At 37.7% G+C, this 19,199-nt stretch overlaps 1 protein-coding gene across 1 annotated transcript in view; it reads left to right on the forward strand.

Moving 5' to 3' along the window:
- LOC124787768 (dynein beta chain, ciliary-like) overlaps positions 1–19,199 on the forward strand; it is an 834,683-nt gene that overhangs the window by 386,549 nt on the left and 428,935 nt on the right. The window contains exons 33-34 of the mRNA XM_047254657.1: positions 9,689–9,922; positions 17,835–18,013. Of these exons, the coding sequence (XP_047110613.1) occupies positions 9,689–9,922; positions 17,835–18,013 (413 nt within the window). The remainder of the gene's footprint in view (positions 1–9,688; positions 9,923–17,834; positions 18,014–19,199) is intronic.

Below are 19,199 nucleotides of genomic sequence, written 5' to 3' on the forward strand. Positions count from 1 at the left end.
TTTGATGACATTTTCTCCTACAATGCATGTAACTTTGAAACATTATACTTTTAAATCAGATGAAATCACATTCATGTTGTGTGAGTGATAGTCTTTGCCATAGAACCACTTAAAACTGAATGAGAATAATTGGACATATATCTCATTCACAGCTGAAACTTACAAATAGTTGTTTGTTGTTTTAGTTTCTTTGAGATTTTTGCAGTCTTTCTTAGGCATTTTGTATAAGCTTAGGCTTTGTAGGTTTACCTCTACACTGATAACATGCCACTCTTTCCTCACCAAAATGTCTCTCTCCCTCAGCTTTGTCAGTTGTGGATGCAATCCCTTTCACAATATTCTGAAGGACTTTGTATATGAGAATTATTTTCCCCATCTGACTGAAAAATAATTACGCAGTTCACAGTACCACCCTGGCCTGGCAAATACAAATTTTAACACAATAGAATTACATACATTGGCTGAGAGTGAGAATTGATTTAAATGAATGGGGCAATTTGAAAATTTGGGCCAGACTGGGATTCAAACCTGGGTCTCCTAGGTACTAGGCATATGCTCAGATCACTAAGCCATCCATACACAGTGGTCATCACAATTGCCTCGACTACTGTAGCATTCCTCCTGTCAGATCCAAATTCTCAGCCTATCCACGCACTACTAATGTAGAACACCTTGCCCATTATTGTCATTATTCAAGGCATTTCGCCCATTTCTATAAGAGTTCAAACCTGTTGTGCATCTGCACTTAAGAGATCAATGGCCCTCCTCAACTTAATTATATATATGTGGTGTCGGTTCTTTCCGACACGTTGGCTTTTGTTCCAGATATTTGAGTATAGTCTCAAATACTGCTGCAGAGTGGCTGGTCCTCTCCTCTTCTTCCTATTCATCATCATCATCTCCCTCTTGCTGAACACTGTTGTGTCATTCCCTGTCAAATTGTGTAATTTCAGAATATTTTCCTTCTCAGCCACCACGGATTTACATGAAATTTTCTGTGAACATTTACACACCTCCCCAGTGAACATTAGTGAAGCTAGATTTTTGTCAAAGCAGTACTTGCCGAGATATAGTCTCTTGCTTGACTCCATGTGTAACATTGTGCAGAGTGACCCTGAATTTCTGGCAGCTTTGAGCTCTTCTATCTCCTGCAATATTTTGTTGAAACAAACGAAATTTGGCACCTTGTAGCACTATAAGCATTCTCTTAAGAATAATAATGAGCAGAATTTTATGAACCATATTCAGGTGGAAAATTTTAGACAAAATCACTCGAAGAAATTGTGCCCAAAGAAATTTCAAAGATTGACTTCTTATATCTCAGGGACTAAAGGTATGATGAGCACTTAAAGCTTGGCCTTTAGTAACCTAACAACACAAGGTTCTCAAATATAAATTTTCATTTATGTTTCACTTTCCAGTACTGAACAATGTAAGTACAAAGCTGAAGATTTTCTAAAAAGATAAAAAATGTGATATTTTCAACCTGAATTTGCAAAAAACTCTGTTCTATAAAACCCTCCAAACTACGCTCATTAGAAAGACTATGACTTTGCTGACTAAAAGTGTGCTTGATTGTCCATCATGGACTAACAATGCTAAATAATTAGAATCGAAGTTGGGCACAAAACAAACAAGTGACCATATCTCAGCCAGTATTGCTTCAAAGAACATTAAACTCTACCAATGTTCATTGGGGACATGTGCAAATGTTCACATAAATTTTTGTCAAAACATATGATGGTCAAGCAGGGAGGCCTGGGTGAGTTGACAAGAAATGACTCTATAATGTTGCAGAATAAGATCAATGATCTGATCATCATTGAGTTCTTCATTGGTAATAGCAGCAGTATTGCTTTCAGCTAGCCATTCCTCTACATTAGGAGGCTGGATATCATTTGAAGAGTTTGCAAATGAGTGACTAAATCTGCAGGGTGTGACTAATTATTTTTGAAAGTTCTTGATTTGTTTTAGGCTATGACAGACTTCTTTCCATGGCTTTTGAAGAGTGGTTTTCTTAGGCTCTTGGCAAGCTTTAGTAACTGTGTAAATTGTGTGTTTTACATTGAAGCTGTCCGCCCTGGTAGCTGAGTGGTCAGCGTGACAGACTGTCAATCCTAAGGGCCCGGGTTCGATTCCCGGCGGGGTCGGAAATTTTCTCCGCTCAGGGACTGGGTGTTGTGTTGTCCTAATCATCATCATTTCATCCCCATCGACGCGCAGGTCGCCGAAGTGGCGTCAAATCGAAAGACCTGCACTAGGCGAACGGTCTACCCGACGGGAGGCCCTAGCCACACGACATTTCCATTTTTCCATTGAAGCTTTCCCTTACTTCATAACAATCACAATGCTCTTCTGTTTTCTCTAAAGAAGCACTGACCTCCTTCCTCTTATAATGTCATTTTAACTACACACTTAACACCAAGCTCTATTGCTTGGATTGTTGAAGATGTGGGGGAGGGGGGACACACAGCTTCTATGACACCTTGTTGAAGTTCAGTTTTAGAGGATTGCCTATTAAATACTAGAGCATTCAGTGGTAGGTTTTTTGATTTCAGCCATTTTTGAGCAGCCAGAACAAATGCATCAAAAAACCATTCTTTAAACAAATTATGACATATTCAAGCACTTTTTTGAGCTTTGCATTGAGCAGGAAGCACTGACATGTTTATTTTTTGAAGGCTCTTGGTTTGTTAGATATACCAATTATAAAAAATGGCAGTTTATGGTCACCAACTTTATTGCTGCATGTTGAAATGGTCGTTCTGCCCTTTGCTTGTTTGATGCCTGTTATTGTTTCATTCTGGAAGGCAAGTGTTTTTTGAGCGAGCATTTTACAGTTTAGTCCCATCTTATCAATGTTGTATGATTCATCAGTTATTTATCCAAATTTTTCAGCATATTCCCTACCTGTATCATCATCAAAAGCAAAAGGTTTTTCACCTGCAGTAGCAACTTGCATTTTGCCTTGATGATTTATCAGCTGTGCCAGGGGGCCCGGGTTCGATTACTGACTGGGTTGGAGATTTTCTCCACTCAGGGACTGGGTGTTCGTGTTGTCTTCATCATCATTTCATCCTCATCGACATGCAAGTTTGTGAAGTGGCGTCACCTCAAAAGACTTTGCACCAGGCTATCAGATCTACCTGCTGGGAGGCCGTCGCCACATGACATTTCATTTCATTTATCAGCTTTCCTCCCCCCTCCTCCTTTCCCCGAAACTGAAAAGCTTTTACTTTTATGAGAGGGCCTGAAAATTGAGTCCCCTTACATCTTTCCTTACAAAGTCAAACACACACAGCATCATCCAAGAGCTCACAAATTTTTTGTCAGTGCTTTTCTACTTTTTAATGCATTTTCATAATCTAGAGTCAATGATAAAGCATCAAGACCTTTTCTGTTATTTTTCCAGACCTTAATTGTTGTTACTCCAACATCCATTTCAGAAGCTAGTTTAATAACTAACTCGCCTTTGTCAAGTCTTTGCAGTACAGTTAGTTGCTGTTTGATTGTGCACACATCATGTTTCCTTTTCTGATTTGTAGCCATTTTTGGACTTTCAGACTCCTTTACACTTCTCAGTCACACTGTAATAAATTAATAAAATTACACTGCAACCTTAAAATTAAAAAGGGATATGATAATAAACTTACAGATCACACAGATCAGCAGCAGATTAAAGAGTACAGTAAAGTGAACAGTCTGTCAGTACAGTAGTCTTGTCAACTAAGCATGCCTGAGGAGCATGACTCAGGTGGACACATGTTGTGACAGGAGTAAAATTGGTCAGTAATTCTGGGATGCTGTTTTGCATGGAGTGCAGATGGATGGTAAGAGGCATGGTCAGATAATCCAAGGAGTCAGTTAATCGAAGGTCAGATAATCTGAGTTGTACTGTGTGTGTACATATGAGGTGACTAAACTAAAGCTTGCATTGCAGAAATGGGAAGTGCTACTGATGTGTGATTTTCACAGAATGGGTTGCTAGTCGGGCTCATGCTGTTAGCCAGGAAAAAGATTGTAATAATATTTAGAAAGTGTGTTTTTTTTTTTTTTTTTTTTTTTTTTTTTTTTTTTTTTTTTTTTTTTTTTTTTGTGCAAGCATACACTTTTTAAAATGGAACAACACCTGTTGACATTAACAAACTGAAAGTAGTGTAAATTAAAATGTCAGTGGTGTGTGTTGCATGATTCTAGTACAAGTTGTTTATGAGGTATCACAGTTTGAAAAGTTCCCACACTAGTACCTGTACAATACCTGTGGTACCACACATTAAAGAGCAACACAAGTGTATACATTAGTTATGTGAATTCTGATCAGTGACAAGACTGTCGACCATCACAGGATGTGTCCAAAATGACCACCAGCAGCAGCAATACATGCTCCGGTCTGGTATTGAATGACTGCTGCACAAGTGCTAAGCATATGAGCAGAGATGTCCGAACAGGCTGCAGTAATATGTCATTGCATATCATTGGGTGTAGTAGACAGTGTCTTCCAGCTTTCCCCACAGAAAAAAAAAATCTACAGGCATCAAATCTGGGGATGGACCAGCCAAGGTACAGGTCCTCTGCATCCAGTCTAATTACTCGGAAACAATTTGTGAACACATTCTGTAGTACTTGGTGCACTGTAGCGGAACAGCCATCATGCTTGTACCATAGGTCCCTTGTCTGCAGAGAGAAGTCTTCTAGCATCTGTGAAAGATGGCCTCTTAGGAGACTATGATACTTTTGTGCATTCAGTAGTCCATCTATGAAAAAGGGTCCTATGAGCTGATGGTTTGTTATCCTACTTCACACTTTTACACTCCATGGATGCTGACATTCCGCCTGACGAAGCCAATGAAGATTGTCAACAGGCCAATAGTGCATGTTTCACCAGTGCATGATTGGTAAATTTGGCTTTATCACAAAACAAGGTATGTGATATGTCTCAAAAATCCTGTCTTAATGCCCATGTACAGAAGTTAACATGATTCTCATAATTGTTTCTGTGCAACTCTTAATGGAGAGAGATGTCATAGGAATGGAACATTTGTCAATGGCAAATGTGAAGGACACTTGCCTATGTACGTGTTACAGTACCACTTTCACTGGTTGAAGAGGCTGATAAATAATTGCTGAGATTGTTTATGTCCATTGGGATGTCTTGCCGCACACACTGTACAAAAATGAACTGCATTCTTCCTACACTGTCCATTACCATGAGCATGTCAGCTTTTTCTGCATCGGTAAATGCCATCATCCACTCACAGTCTACTTCTTGGACTGACACACACTAACTTACTAAAGTTGCAGTGCACTCAAGGAACACACTGTAAGCAAACATAACAACATCATACTTAGCAACTACACAGGTTGAATGGCTCAAACAAGTGTCAGTGTGAAAACTTTTGAAAATACAATATCTCGTAAGTGACTCGCACTAGAATCCTGAAACAGACACCACTGATATTCTAACTTATCCTGCTTTTAGTTTGTTAATGTCAGTAGACATTGTTCCATATAAAAAAAGTGCTGTTAGCCCAGAAAATATACTTTCTAAATATTATTACAATCTGTTAATTAAATAACAAAGTAAGCCCCTAATTACCAATCTGTTCTGTGAAAACTACACATTAATAGCACTTTACATTTCTGCAATATTTGTGGTGCAAGTTTTAGGGGAGTCACCTTGTATACTATCAGATTCTTCTGAATTGTGATTTGCACAATCACAGTGCGAGAAAAAAAGTAATAATATTCTGACAATAAAGTAAGAAATTGGGAACCCGTGTCAGTCCAAAGAAAATTAAACACATATCTCACTAGCCATTCTTTTTGCAAATTATCTGAATATCTAGAGTCAAGGATTGAAAAATTCTTTTAGCTGCATGGCAAGTAGCAGAGTACATTGTAAAACCACATGACAAGTATATTGTAAATATGGCTCAGTATTTACATATGTAGGTAAGTATTGCAATCAAGTAAATATTAAGTTGCCAATAGCAGATATATAGCATTTATCTAATAGAACTGGGAACAAACACTTAAATTCAAGTAGCAGCTTTCCTGCTAATTAGTTAATTAAATTTTGCTAGCATAAGCATGACTGTCATTAAGCAGTATAGTGATAGTTCATTGTTAATACAATATATAGATTAAGTTTCTATGATTTCCTTGTCTTTTGTTAATGTGTACCCTGACTCATTCCACATCCCTGAAAGTTCCTATTCTTAATGGGATATATGGAACACATGAATGAATGTGCATTAGTTACACGTATGATAAAGTGATTGAAAAATGTAAGTATTGTGGGATGTAAGGAATTATTTAGCACAGTAAGGGAGACAGAAAATTAATTGAAATGGGAAACTTGGAATTCAGTAGTAGGAGAGGAAGGAAGTATTGTAAAAAAATGGGCTGGAGAAAGGTAAAGAAAAGTGAAGCTATGACATAGAATTTTACACAGAGTACAAATTAACCATTGCCAGCAATTGTTTTAAGAATGATTGAAAAAAGTTGTTTATTTGCGAGAGGCCTGGACATGCTGATAGGTGTCAACACACACTTTTGTCTACCTCGTGACTTAGTGGATGATGTGCCTACCCCTACATGGTTATGGAGAAAGAGCAACTGATCTTAAAATTCAAATCTGATCCATCAGCAGCACAAACAGTATTAGAACACTTGTGAGCTGCAGTTAGCACTAGTTAGGTTAGGGATAAGGCATGTAACTGGACTGTAGTTAAAGCTACTAGAACAGGCAAGAGGTTCAAAAGATGCTACAATTCTGCTAGCTTTAGTCTAGACATCTCTAACAGCTTCACTGCTTTGAAGTCTGTTGGAAAAAGTCTGCAAACAACTAAAAGAGTTCTGAAACGCAGAGACATGAGTGCGAAAGAAATGCAACTTTAGTAGTACTCAGGTAGTTAGAAAGATCAAGAAGGAGTGCTAGAGAGTAGTAATGGGAGGGGAATGTGTGAACTAGTGCAGATCTCCCTGAGCGATGAATACCAAGTAAGTAGTATTTTAAGCCAGTTGCCAGGCTTAGTGATGTCATCCCAAATTAGGGGAGAAAAGTAATTTCGGGAAATCTTCAGTTTAGTGATGGGGGGAAGAGGGCGGGTGTATTGAAAGTGACAGAGGGAGACCAAGGTTGATTTCAGTAAGCAGATTCAAGTGGGCATAGGTTACAATAGCAGGCAGAGACTAGTGTGACTAGATGCATCAAACCAGTCTTTGAACAGATAACCACATCACAACAAAGTGCTTGGGAAAAACCAACTGAGCAAATATAGAATTATTTACTGAAGACCAAAATCTATGTTATTGACTTGTTAGAAATCAGAAAGTCAGACTTAACAAGAATAGCATAAATGTCATTGGATTAGTGAGTGGATTTATGTACCTATAGCAACTGAAAATGTCTCATGATAACAAATGGCAGAAATGAACAGATGCATAAAAAATCATGGCCTTTATAAAAGAAACTGATTTTTGTATTCAATCGTAAATTCCTAATGTGCCTGAATTAGAATGCTTATGTCAGCTGTTGAAATTACAATATAATATTACAATTAAAAATCAATTAAAATCACAGATAGGTGAGCAGCTAATCAGCATGAAATACATGCAGAAAGGTCTTGTACAAGTAAAGTTTATTAAATAATTTATGCCCTATCATCACATGGCTTTTAACTGTCTAATTCTTTAGATTAGAAACAACCTTGATGATGGCCTCATAAAATATTGGTAGACTATGTAAGGAAACAGACAAGACAGACATGGATATTTGAAGCCTTGGATTGTATGTATAGAGAAGAGAATAGATAATTGCTGGATATGTTTATTATTTTATCAAAAATGTTAATTACATTTCATAAATATTCTTTGAAGTGTCAAAGTAGCAAAATCTTCTCAATACTTTTAAGCAGTTTCTAGACTTTTAAATGTTAGACTATTTTATTTATTTCATTTGTTCGTGTTTTTTTTTATTATTTTAAAAATTTTCTCCAGTATTCATATGTTCCTTATTGTTCTTATTAATAGTGTGCTACACTCCTGGAAATGGAAAAAAGAACTCATTGACACCGGTGTGTCAGACCCACCATACTTGCTCCGGACACTGCGAGAGGGCTGTACAAGCAATGATCACACGCACGACACAGCGGACACACCAGGAACCGCGGTGTTGGCCGTCGAATGGCGCTAGCTGCGCAGCATTTGTGCACCGCCGCCGTCAGTGTCAGCCAGTTTGCCGTGGCATACGGAGCTCCATCGCAGTCTTTAACACTGGTAGCATGCCGCGACAGCGTGGACGTGAACCGTATGTGCAGTTGACGGACTTTGAGCGAGGGCGTAAAGTGGGCATGCGGGAGACCGGGTGGACGTACCGCCGAATTGCTCAACACGTGGGGCGTGAGGTCTCCACAGTACATCGATGTTGTCGCCAGTGGTCGGCGGAAGGTGCACGTGCCCGTCGACCTGGGACCGGACCGCAGCGACGCACGGATGCACGCCAAGACCGTAGGATCCTACGCAGTGCCGTAGAGGACCGCACCGCCACTTCCCAGCAAATTAGGGACACTGTTGCTCCTGGGGTATCGGCGAGGACCATTCGCAACCGTCTCCATGAAGCTGGGCTACGGTCCCGCACACCGTTAGGCCGTCTTCCGCTCACGCCCCAACATCGTGCAGCCCGCCTCCAGCGGTGTCGCGACAGGCGTGAATGGAGGGACGAATGGAGACGTGTCGTCTTCAGCGATGAGAGTCGCTTCTGCCTTGGTGCCAATGATGGTCGTATGCGTGTTTGGCGCCGTGCAGGTGAGCGCCACAATCAGGACTGCATACGACCGAGGCACACAGGGCCAACACCAGGCATCATGGTGTGGGGAGCGATCTCCTACACTGGCCGTACAACACTGGTGATCGTCGAGGGGACACTGAATAGTGCACGGTACATCCAAACCGTCATCGAACCCATCGTTCTACCATTCCTAGACCGGCAAGGGAACTTGCTGTTCCAACAGGACAATGCACGTCCGCATGTATCCCGTGCCACCCAACGTGCTCTAGAAGGTGTAAGTCAACTACCCTGGCCAGCAAGATCTCCGGATCTGTCCCCCATTGAGCATGTTTGGGACTGGATGAAGCGTCGTCTCACGCGGTCTGCACGTCCAGCACGAACGCTGGTCCAACTGAGGCGCCAGGTGGAAATGGCATGGCAAGCCGTTCCACAGGACTACATCCAGCATCTCTACGATCGTCTCCATGGGAGAATAGCAGCCTGCATTGCTGCGAAAGGTGGATATACACTGTAGTAGTGCCGACATTGTGCATGCTCTGTTGCCTGTGTCTATGTGCCTGTGGTTCTGTCAGTGTGATCATGTGATGTATCTGACCCCAGGAATGTGTCAATAAAGTTTCCCCTTCCTGGGACAATGAATTCACGGTGTTCTTATTTCAATTTCCAGGAGTGTATAATGATTTGGAGTGTTGAAGATCAAGATGTATAAGTTAGTCATAAAACTGAATATTATCCAATTGAATCCTATGAATTCTCCCATTTTAATAGCGAAGTTAAGGACAATAGAACAAATACTCCCCATATTCATTAAGAAGCATATGAACTCTTTTTTGAGTAATATTTTCAAAATATAAATTTTGGTCTCACAACATATAAAATAACAAGTAACTCTTTTAGGTTGAACAATGGCTAAACAGACTGCAGGCAGCCATGCGTGTATCTATCCGACATTACTTTGGTGAAGGGGTGGTACTTTATGAAGAAAAACCACGTGATCAGTGGCTGTTTGATTTTCCTGCACAAGTTTCACTTTGTGGTACGCAAATCTGGTGGTGTACAGAAGTTAATCTAGCATTTGCGACCCTTGAGGAGGGCTATGAAAATGCTTTAAAGGACTACCAGAAAAAACAGGTAAGCTAAAGCTGTGAATTAAAAGATATCTTACCTACTTTGGATATTGGATTAGGATAACTCGAAACCTAAATAAGGAAAGTGCTTTATTGGTTTCCAACTTGATAGATGTTGCAGTGGGCACCAATACTTTTTCGGTCATGTCATGTTGTGTATTCTGTTTCTAACTGCAATTTCATTATGCTCTTCAAAACTTTACAGATGTACACCCATGAGGCTCTAGGATTAGCATACCTTGAAGACAGAACAGAGTCCCTTTGTACTGATGATTACATACAGTTCACTCCGTGTAGTTGTGGGCCAGTATAATGTAAATAATGATAAACAAATGAAACTGAGAGAGGAAACCAATTTATTGATGAGAGACATACAGACACAGTTAAAGACTGTTTATGAGTCTGAATTATTGTCCACCACAAAGATTCAGTTTGCCAGCAGTGGTATCTCACCCCTCTTTCCCAAATTCCAAAGAGATTCTCTTGTATACAGAGCTTAACTAGCATCTTTGGGAGAAAAATATGATAGACAGTGGCTCAGGTTTATTCCCGGACTAAATTTTACACATGCTTGTAGACTGTATATTGTAATGAAATTTCTTGACTTTTTAAGTGCCTGGATTCAGTCTCATATGGGTCCAAAATTTTGATCTGTCAGTAAATTTTATTGCAGTTATGAAAAGCAAACATCATTCTGCAGACCAGACATCAGTTATGTTATTTAGGAGGTGCATATTTGATTCTTGGTGACATTTGAAAACAATTCACTACCAAAACGCCAATCTATGACATCAGTGACAGGTGATCTAATTGCTAGGTAGCATAGATTTTATTTGAAATCTTACAAATTTAAATCCATAGTCATCCTCTCTGTGGCTTGGTAAATGTTTCTATGTTTGCCACTTTCTTAATGTGCTGAGGTAACTGTTAACTTTAGCTCTGTATGAAGTGTTTCATAAATTAAACATGTGAAATGGAAAATATCAGAGACTTCAATCCCTATAGTTAATATAGGATAAAGACACAGAATGTATGACAAAGGTGATTTCCTGGTAGTACTTTCACACAATTACTGTGAAAATTATTGACGACCCTATCACTTCTATGAAAGATTCCTGTTTAACACAAATAAACTAATCACATTTGAAAGTGGCATTAGTAAACTTGGTTCTTTGTCAGTCAGTATCTGAACATATTATTTTGTCAGAGAAGTGACTGCAAATTACAGCACTGTGAAATGCTCTGTAAATTGAAGACATTTGCTTCAGAAAGTGAAATGGCAGCTTAAGAATGTAGAAAAAGTGAAAGAACATTAAGTTACTATTTATACTTTGACTTTTTTACTAGTTACAGATCTAGTCCTTCTATTACATCAATTCATTATTATTGTATAGAGAGACAAACAAAAAATAATAACACTACTACATATTTAGTAATGTAATTCTGGTACTGCAAGTTACTTTTTGATTTTCTGTCAGTGCCTGACGGAAGACAATGCTCGATTACTTATTCAATACATTTGTTCCTTGTTAACCATTACAACAAATGCATATAGAAACACTTGAAATTTGGTGTCAGTTTTCAGGTATTGCATCGAAATATGAGGTGGTTTAGTCTGTTCTAAATTATTAAAGAAATGCAGTAGAACATCTGTAAATTTTGTTTCATTCCTAAATATTGAACTGAGACTTTATCCAGATCAGAACGTATCCTTAATACTATAACTCATCAGTTCCCTAACAAAATTTTGTCATGTCCTTTATGAAAGCTCTTGACATCACAGAAAATACTATGAGAATATATTTTGTTTACCAGCACCTAGTGACACTAAATTTTAATGTTGTTTTCTGTGTAGACAAGATTTGGCAGAAGCCAAGCAGAGAAATTATTTAAAAGATGTTTGTGTTCAAAATTTGTAGTTTGTCATAGACTATCACATTTTTAAAAGTGGTGGAAGAAGGAAGATGAGTCCTCAATTATATGTTATTCAGTTATCTCTACTTTCATTGATTATATTTCAGTCTGCTGGGAAATAAATACTTAGTAACTACTTGCTAAGAAATTTCAATAATTCACAATTTTTTCTCTTTTTAATAATACTACAGATCAGTTTGATCCTTTTTTTTTCTTTGTTCATTTTCTTTGCATGGTGCATCCTTTATGATTTATGATTGCACAATCTCAAATTTCATTTCTTAATTATAACTAATTGTTTGGATTGAATAACATATTCTTGTTGAACATTACTTTGATTTAGGTGTTAATCCCATTTTCTCTCCAATTCATTCCTCTTTTAAGATACATTTAAATTAAAAGTGTTGCAGCAAAGAATTTAAGAGAAAATCAAAATTCTTATCATCTGCAATTTCTGCTTAATTAACTTCACTCCACTGTTCTACTAATTTTTTTTCTAAATAATGCAGTTAAATCATTATTTATCGTACTGGATGATACAATACATCTTTAGTTAATGATACCTACCTTAAGATGTTTTATTATCATCATTTGGTCGTCTAAATTTATCTACCTGGATAACTGAGTGCATTAAAAAAGTAAATGCTGGGCTGGTTCCTATATCCCACCTCAGATACATGATATGCAAACATCTAGAAAATGTTCTCACACTTGACCATGTGCTTTACTCTAGGTAAAGACAGATGGGGTAAGGTATCCACCTCTAGATGCACCGAGCGAGGTGGCGCAGTGGTTAGCACACTGGACTCGCATTCGGGAGGACCACGGTTCAATCCCATCTCCGGCCATCCTGATTTAGGTTTTCCGTGATTTCCCTAAATCGCTTCAGGCAAATGCCGGGATGGCTCCTTTGAAAGGGCACGGCCGATTTCCTTCCCCATGCTTCACTCACCCGAGCTTGCGCTCCGTCTCTAATGACCTCGTTGTCGACGGGACATTAAACACTAATATCCTCCTCCTCCTCTAGATGCAGAAAGATGGGGTACACAGAATATGAGGGTATACAGAAACATTTTGATGGGAGTGTGGAATCAGGAAGCTCATCCAAGATGGCGGCGTATATGAATGTAGTGGCAAATCGCTCCGTGAATATCGGTAAATTACCGTCAGTGAATTGTATGCCATGTGCAAAAAAAGTGATAAAAGGTGTTAAAATATGTGTAGTGGCGCATAAATGGTATCATTCTTGTTGTTTCGTGGAAGCAAATCTCGGTCAACATAGGCCTACATGTGACTGTGGAACTGAGTGCAACGGTCTTGAAACTGCATTTGAAATGTGCAACGCTGGACTCGAAATAAGTGTGAGGGAAGAACTGCAAAGTGACTTAAGTAAAGCTAGACAATATGAAGAAATGCTGAAAAGTTTGATCGACCATATGGACCTTCCCACAGATACGCAAACAGGCAAACGAGAGTGTGTATATACTAGGCCTAAGAAAATCTCTCGACCTGTCTTAAATACCAATGTTTTTCGTGTTCCACTAATGAATAAATACGATGTTCTAAGTTCAAACAGCTCAGAATCACGGACAAAAAATCTCAGTGTAACAGGTAACTGCTCGGAAAGATCTGTTGAACAAAAAAGTGCCAGCAGAAACACGTTACCATCAAATACTATTAAACGAAAAAATCGTGTGAGAGCAACTTGTAATAAAACTGAACATGAGACAAAAAAGGAAACAGAGAAGAAGAAGGAAGAAATATACATATTATCGACGAGTCATGGCAAGGGACTGGCTACAATCATGTCTGATATGCAGTCTGAATATAAAGTGATTGGAATTTCGAAACCTGGTGCTCCTCTACGAGAAGTGCTGAAAAACTGTGAAAGTTCCATGAAAAGCGACGTCAACTGTGTCATAATCGAAGGGGGAAACGATGTCTATAAAAATGAAAGCAGCTTTGCTGTAAGAACACTGAAAGAATCGCTAGGAAAAATTTCACAGGCGAAGGTATTTGTTGTAAACATTCCCTACAGACACGACTTAACGGAAGACTCGTGTGTAAACAAAGAAATCATCGCGACAAATCGGAAATTCAGGAAGATTTGTAGCGGTTTTGTGCACACAACTTTCATTGAAGCAACGAGTTCAGTAAGAGAGCATTTTACCAGACATGGACTGCACAGAAACAACCTAGGCAAGAAAGTGCTGGCGAAAGAAATTCTCCAGGTGATAAAGACAGCAGGAGTGGGTGCCTATGTAAAAATAGCACTACCTGCAACAGGTTTTCTGCCAATGACAACAGAAAAGAAAAGTGCACCAACAGCATATGAGGAAGAAACATCTGCAGATACACCCTATGATGAAAAAATTACAACTGTGCAAACATGTAAAGCGTCACAGTCACCAGTGGCATTATCAGTAGCAGCAGTGGAAAAGGAAGTAACAGTAGCATCAACAGCAGAAGTTTCACCAGCAACAGTAACTATAGTGCCTCTAAAAGGAGAAATGAGAATTGCAGCAGGAGAAGCAGCATCAAGTGTTACGTGTAGACGGAAAACAGCACCTCCTGTCCGTCAAAATGATTTTTTAGTGGAAGGCAGCAGGATGAAGCAGCCCAGGAGATAAGTAGTGTAACAAATTTCACATCACCTCACCAAAACGTTCAGTCTAAAATAAACAACAATTATGATCTTAAAATTTGGTATCTGAATGTTCAAGGACTAATAGATAAAGAATTTATTGTAAACAGTTTTGGACTAGATAACAAATTTGATATTTTCTGTCTGAGTGAACATTGGGTTACTGAGAGTGTACTTACAGTTATCAAACTTGATAACTATAATGTAGCAAATAGTTACTGTAGAATACTGCATATAAGAGGTGGTGTGGCAATATATATTAATCAGTCATTCAGTTGCTCCATTGTTAAGTTGGACCTCGATTATTTATGTGAGGAACAGAACTTTGAAGCCACTGGTATAGTTATGGACAGTCTTAAGTTAGTAATAGTATCCCTTTACAGGTCACCTAAGGGTATCATCAATGTATTTCTAGAAAAAATTGGACATGCTGTTAGATGTACTAAGAGGGACCAGATGGTTGCATTATGACATAGTAATTGGTGGTGATCTGAATGCAGATTTTGATATAACAACACATAAACGTACTGTGACTGAGTTGAAAAACCTTTTAAGACAGTGCAATTTGCACTCAATCAATAACAGGCCCACAAGTGATAAAGCATGTCTTGACAATATTTTTGTCAACTTTAAAACTACAGAAGAATCATGTGCTGTTACAGCGTTTCCATTTTCAGATCATGACTCTGTATCTTTAAACTATACAAGTAGGTTCTGTATTGATAATAGTAATATTCCTAAGCCTGTCCCAAAAGTTATAATCACCAGGCCTGTCACAGATGACAAAATTGTTCAGCTCTGTAAGTCCCTTGCTGAGAGAGACTGGTTCAACCAATGTCATGGTGACACAAGTTATAGTCTTAGTGCTGATTTGTCAGGGAAACTATTATTTGAGAGATTTTTTAAAACATTTCTGACACAATTTAATGACAATATCCCCATAAAGAAATGCAAATTAACTGACAAAGGCTTTACAAACAGGGCTACAAACAGACAAAATTCATGGTTCACTAAACAATTATCAAGTATGAAAAACCAAGTTATGGTGTTGCACAATATATGTAGCAATCAGAAAACAGAACATGCCAGATTAGCCTACATAAAATGCAGGAATGAGTATAAAAAAGCCATCGTGGAAGCCAAAAAAGCACATAATTTCAATACCATTGATAATTCCACAAATAAGTGCAAAGCTGCATGGAAATTAATAAATGGTGTTGCTAAAGATGTAAGAAGCAAAAAAATTAATATAAGTCCCCAAAAATTCAATGATTTCTTTATTAAATCCGCTGAAAATGTAGGAAATACTATAATCAAACCTGATACCAATTCATCAGAGTTACTTTCTAAAAATGTTTGCAGAACACCAACAGACACAGGTACGTTTATGTTCTCCGAGGTCTCACCTAGTCATGTCCTAAGCATTGTAAAACGGATGAAATCTTCAGACAGTGTAGATATATACGACATATCCTGTAATTTACTAAAGAAAGTAATAGACTATATTGTGTACCCCTTAACATTCTGTATAAATAAATGCATATCTGAAGGATATTTTCCCGAAGAACTCAAAGTGGCTAGGGTAATTCCAATATATAAAAAGGGAGATATGGACTCACCTTGCAGTTACAGACCAATCTCCATAGTCCCAGCTTTTTCTAAAATACTGGAATGTGTAATTTACCAACAGCTATCTGTCTATTTTGAAAAATTAGGAATAATTAGTGAATCTCAGTATGGTTTTAGGAAAAAGTTGTCTACTGTGGATGCTATAGACTTTGTAGTCAAATACTTACATCAAGTGTTTGAGGATAAGGGCTATGCTCAACTCACATTTTGTGATCTAAGCAAAGCTTTTGACTGTGTAAAGCATAAGCCACTCCTAGAAAAACTGGAATTCTAGGGCATTAGACATAACAGCCTTAAATTAACGAAATCATATCTTCAGAATCGTAAGCAAGTTGTTTGTGTAGGGAGAGAAATGTCGAGTATAGAGCAAGTCAAGGTAGGTGTTCCGCAGGGATCTGTGCTGGGCCCCTTTTTGTTCCTGATAATGATAAATGATCTGCCGTCATTTATCAAGTCCACCACTGTGTTGTATGCAGATGATACAACATTTCTTCATGCTAGTGAGGATTTCAATAGCCTTAAAACTTGTGCAGCAAAGACAATTGACCAAGCATCCTATTGGTTCAAGGCAAATGGATTCCTGCTGAATGAAAACAAAACACAGCAGATGGTCTGTAGTCTTAGAGACAAGTTTCTGTCAGACGATCCAAGTTATGTCAAATTTTTGGGGGTATACATTGATGATAAATTATCTTGGGGTCAACATGTACAATATATTAGTGGTAAATTGTCTAGAGTTATTTACCTGTTAAGGCGACTTATGGATTGTGTTCCTGAAAAATATGTTAGAACATCCTATTTTTCATTCTTTCAGAGTATAATAACATATGGAATTATTTTGTGGGGGAACTCTAGCTGTGTACACGACATATTAATACTGCAAAAAAAAAGCTATTAGGATAATCACTGGTTCTGCATATAAGGCACACTGTAAACCATTGTTCTGTGAACAGAAAATCATGACTGTTATAAACTTGTACATATACTATGTTCTAATTTATACGAAGAAGAAATTACCAGAAACAAAAACCAGAGAAAATGTACACAGCCACAATACAAGAAGGAATAGGTGCCTCTATATTCCTTACCACAGGTTGTCAAAGTCACTCAACAGCTACGAAATCATGGGGTACAAATTATTTAATAAACTTCCTCAATCTGTTCAAAAATTACCTGAACAATTATTCAAACAAACAATTCATGACTGGCTAGTCCTCCACCCATTCTATGACATAAGAGAATTTATCAACTGTAATATAATACTATAATGTTAACAAGAAACCTGTTGTTTCTTTCAAACTATTAATTGTATTTTAGTATGTATATGACGTTGTCTATTGCTGTAATGGCCGAATGACAATAAAATTATTATTATTATTATTATTATTATTATTATTATTATTATTATAGCTGCCACTAACATTGCCAAAGCGTATATGACAATTATGACTGCATAAAGAAATGGTAAAAAGACAAAGCAGAAGAAGAAATTTGGTCATCTAACTTGCTAATGTTGTCTTGTCCATAGATACAGCATTTTATTGCTTGAGCAGCACTGCATTTGTCTTTTGGACACACAAAGTAGTCTTATTTAAATTTTTTATTCAAAGATTAAGTTTGGGAGTGCAATAAAAGTTTTCAGTGCACTTTCCTTAGAATTTAAGGGGATAATTTCTGATATAAAGACATTCTTATTTTGTGCATCATGTTATCTTTATTGTTTTAACAGATTCAGCAACTAAGCACTTTAATTTCATTACTGCTTGGAGAACTGACAAAACAGGATCGACAAAAGATAATGACCATCTGCACAATTGATGTTCACTCTCGGGATGTTGTAGCAAAATTGATACAATCCAAAGTGGAGGCTGGATCCGCATTCCAGTGGCAGTCACAGTTGCGGCACAGGTAACAAAACTGATGCTGTTACATCTTTGTCATGTTACTTTAATTGTTACAGTGGTGGTAATTGTTCACTTGTCATTAGCTTTGTAATAAAAAATATCAGTCCAAGAAATAATTTCTTGGTAGGTTATATGCAAGATGCACAAAATTACAAAGATTCACTTTTTAGCTTTGAGTTTATCATGTGTGACTGTCTCCTGGGAACAATAATTGTACTCATTTAGAAAGACTGGACAGATCCATTACGACACCATAATAAGCTGGACAGACGGGTGGCATGCATGTAACCATGTCAGTATGGTAAAGAGAGTTAACTGAGACATTCACATGGGGAAAGCATGAAAGTCACCAAAAAAATTAAAAAAATGATTTTTTTTTGTGAATAACGTAATATGGATCAATGGAAATGATACAGCAAATCTAGTAAGTCTGTAGATGAAATAGTAAAGTTCCTACTGTCCAAAGGTGGAATTAGTGACAAGTTTGACAGCAACCCCACATCACAGGATGACAATCTCACAGGGCAAGAGTAACCTTCATACTTTTCACTATTGCCACACTATCAACAGCATTTTTTGTTATTATTATTATTATTATTATTATTATCATTGTCATCATCATCATTATTGTTGTTATTAACAGCTTCTGTTTGATCACTTACAAGTCTTGAGACACCAAACAACTTTATGAATGTAAGCTGTATTATGAGTTTTGGAAGCAAACATTGTAAAATAAAAAAAAATTATTATTTCTCTAATCCCCAATGTGACAGTAAAAAAAGAGATGGCTGCAAGGATATGACTCTGAATCTCATCCTTTTGGAAGACAGATGTTAGTCAAGCAGAGCACATTCAATCATTCAATGTTGTCTTCATGCAACATGAAGATTTCCGTCATTTGGCAAAAGCAAACTAAACACAATGACCTTCAAAGTCAGTATTTTCTCTTGGTTATCAAAAACTGATTTTCCCTCCTGGAGTAGGGCCAATATTATGAAGAGAGGACATTTCCTGGACACCATCTTTGAGATGAGACCTCATCTACCTCTTGAAACCAGAACTTAAATTAGTGAATGTAAACAGAAAATTTTTCTGTGGTACAGTTTTTATATGAAAAACATCACTCATTTTACAAAGAAAATGAATTTAAAACTTATTAGAGCTGATTTATATTCAACTTTTTATTGTTA

This window comes from Schistocerca piceifrons, chromosome 3 (assembly GCF_021461385.2).
Source record: "Schistocerca piceifrons isolate TAMUIC-IGC-003096 chromosome 3, iqSchPice1.1, whole genome shotgun sequence".
Classification (NCBI taxonomy): Eukaryota; Metazoa; Arthropoda; class Insecta; order Orthoptera; family Acrididae; genus Schistocerca; species Schistocerca piceifrons.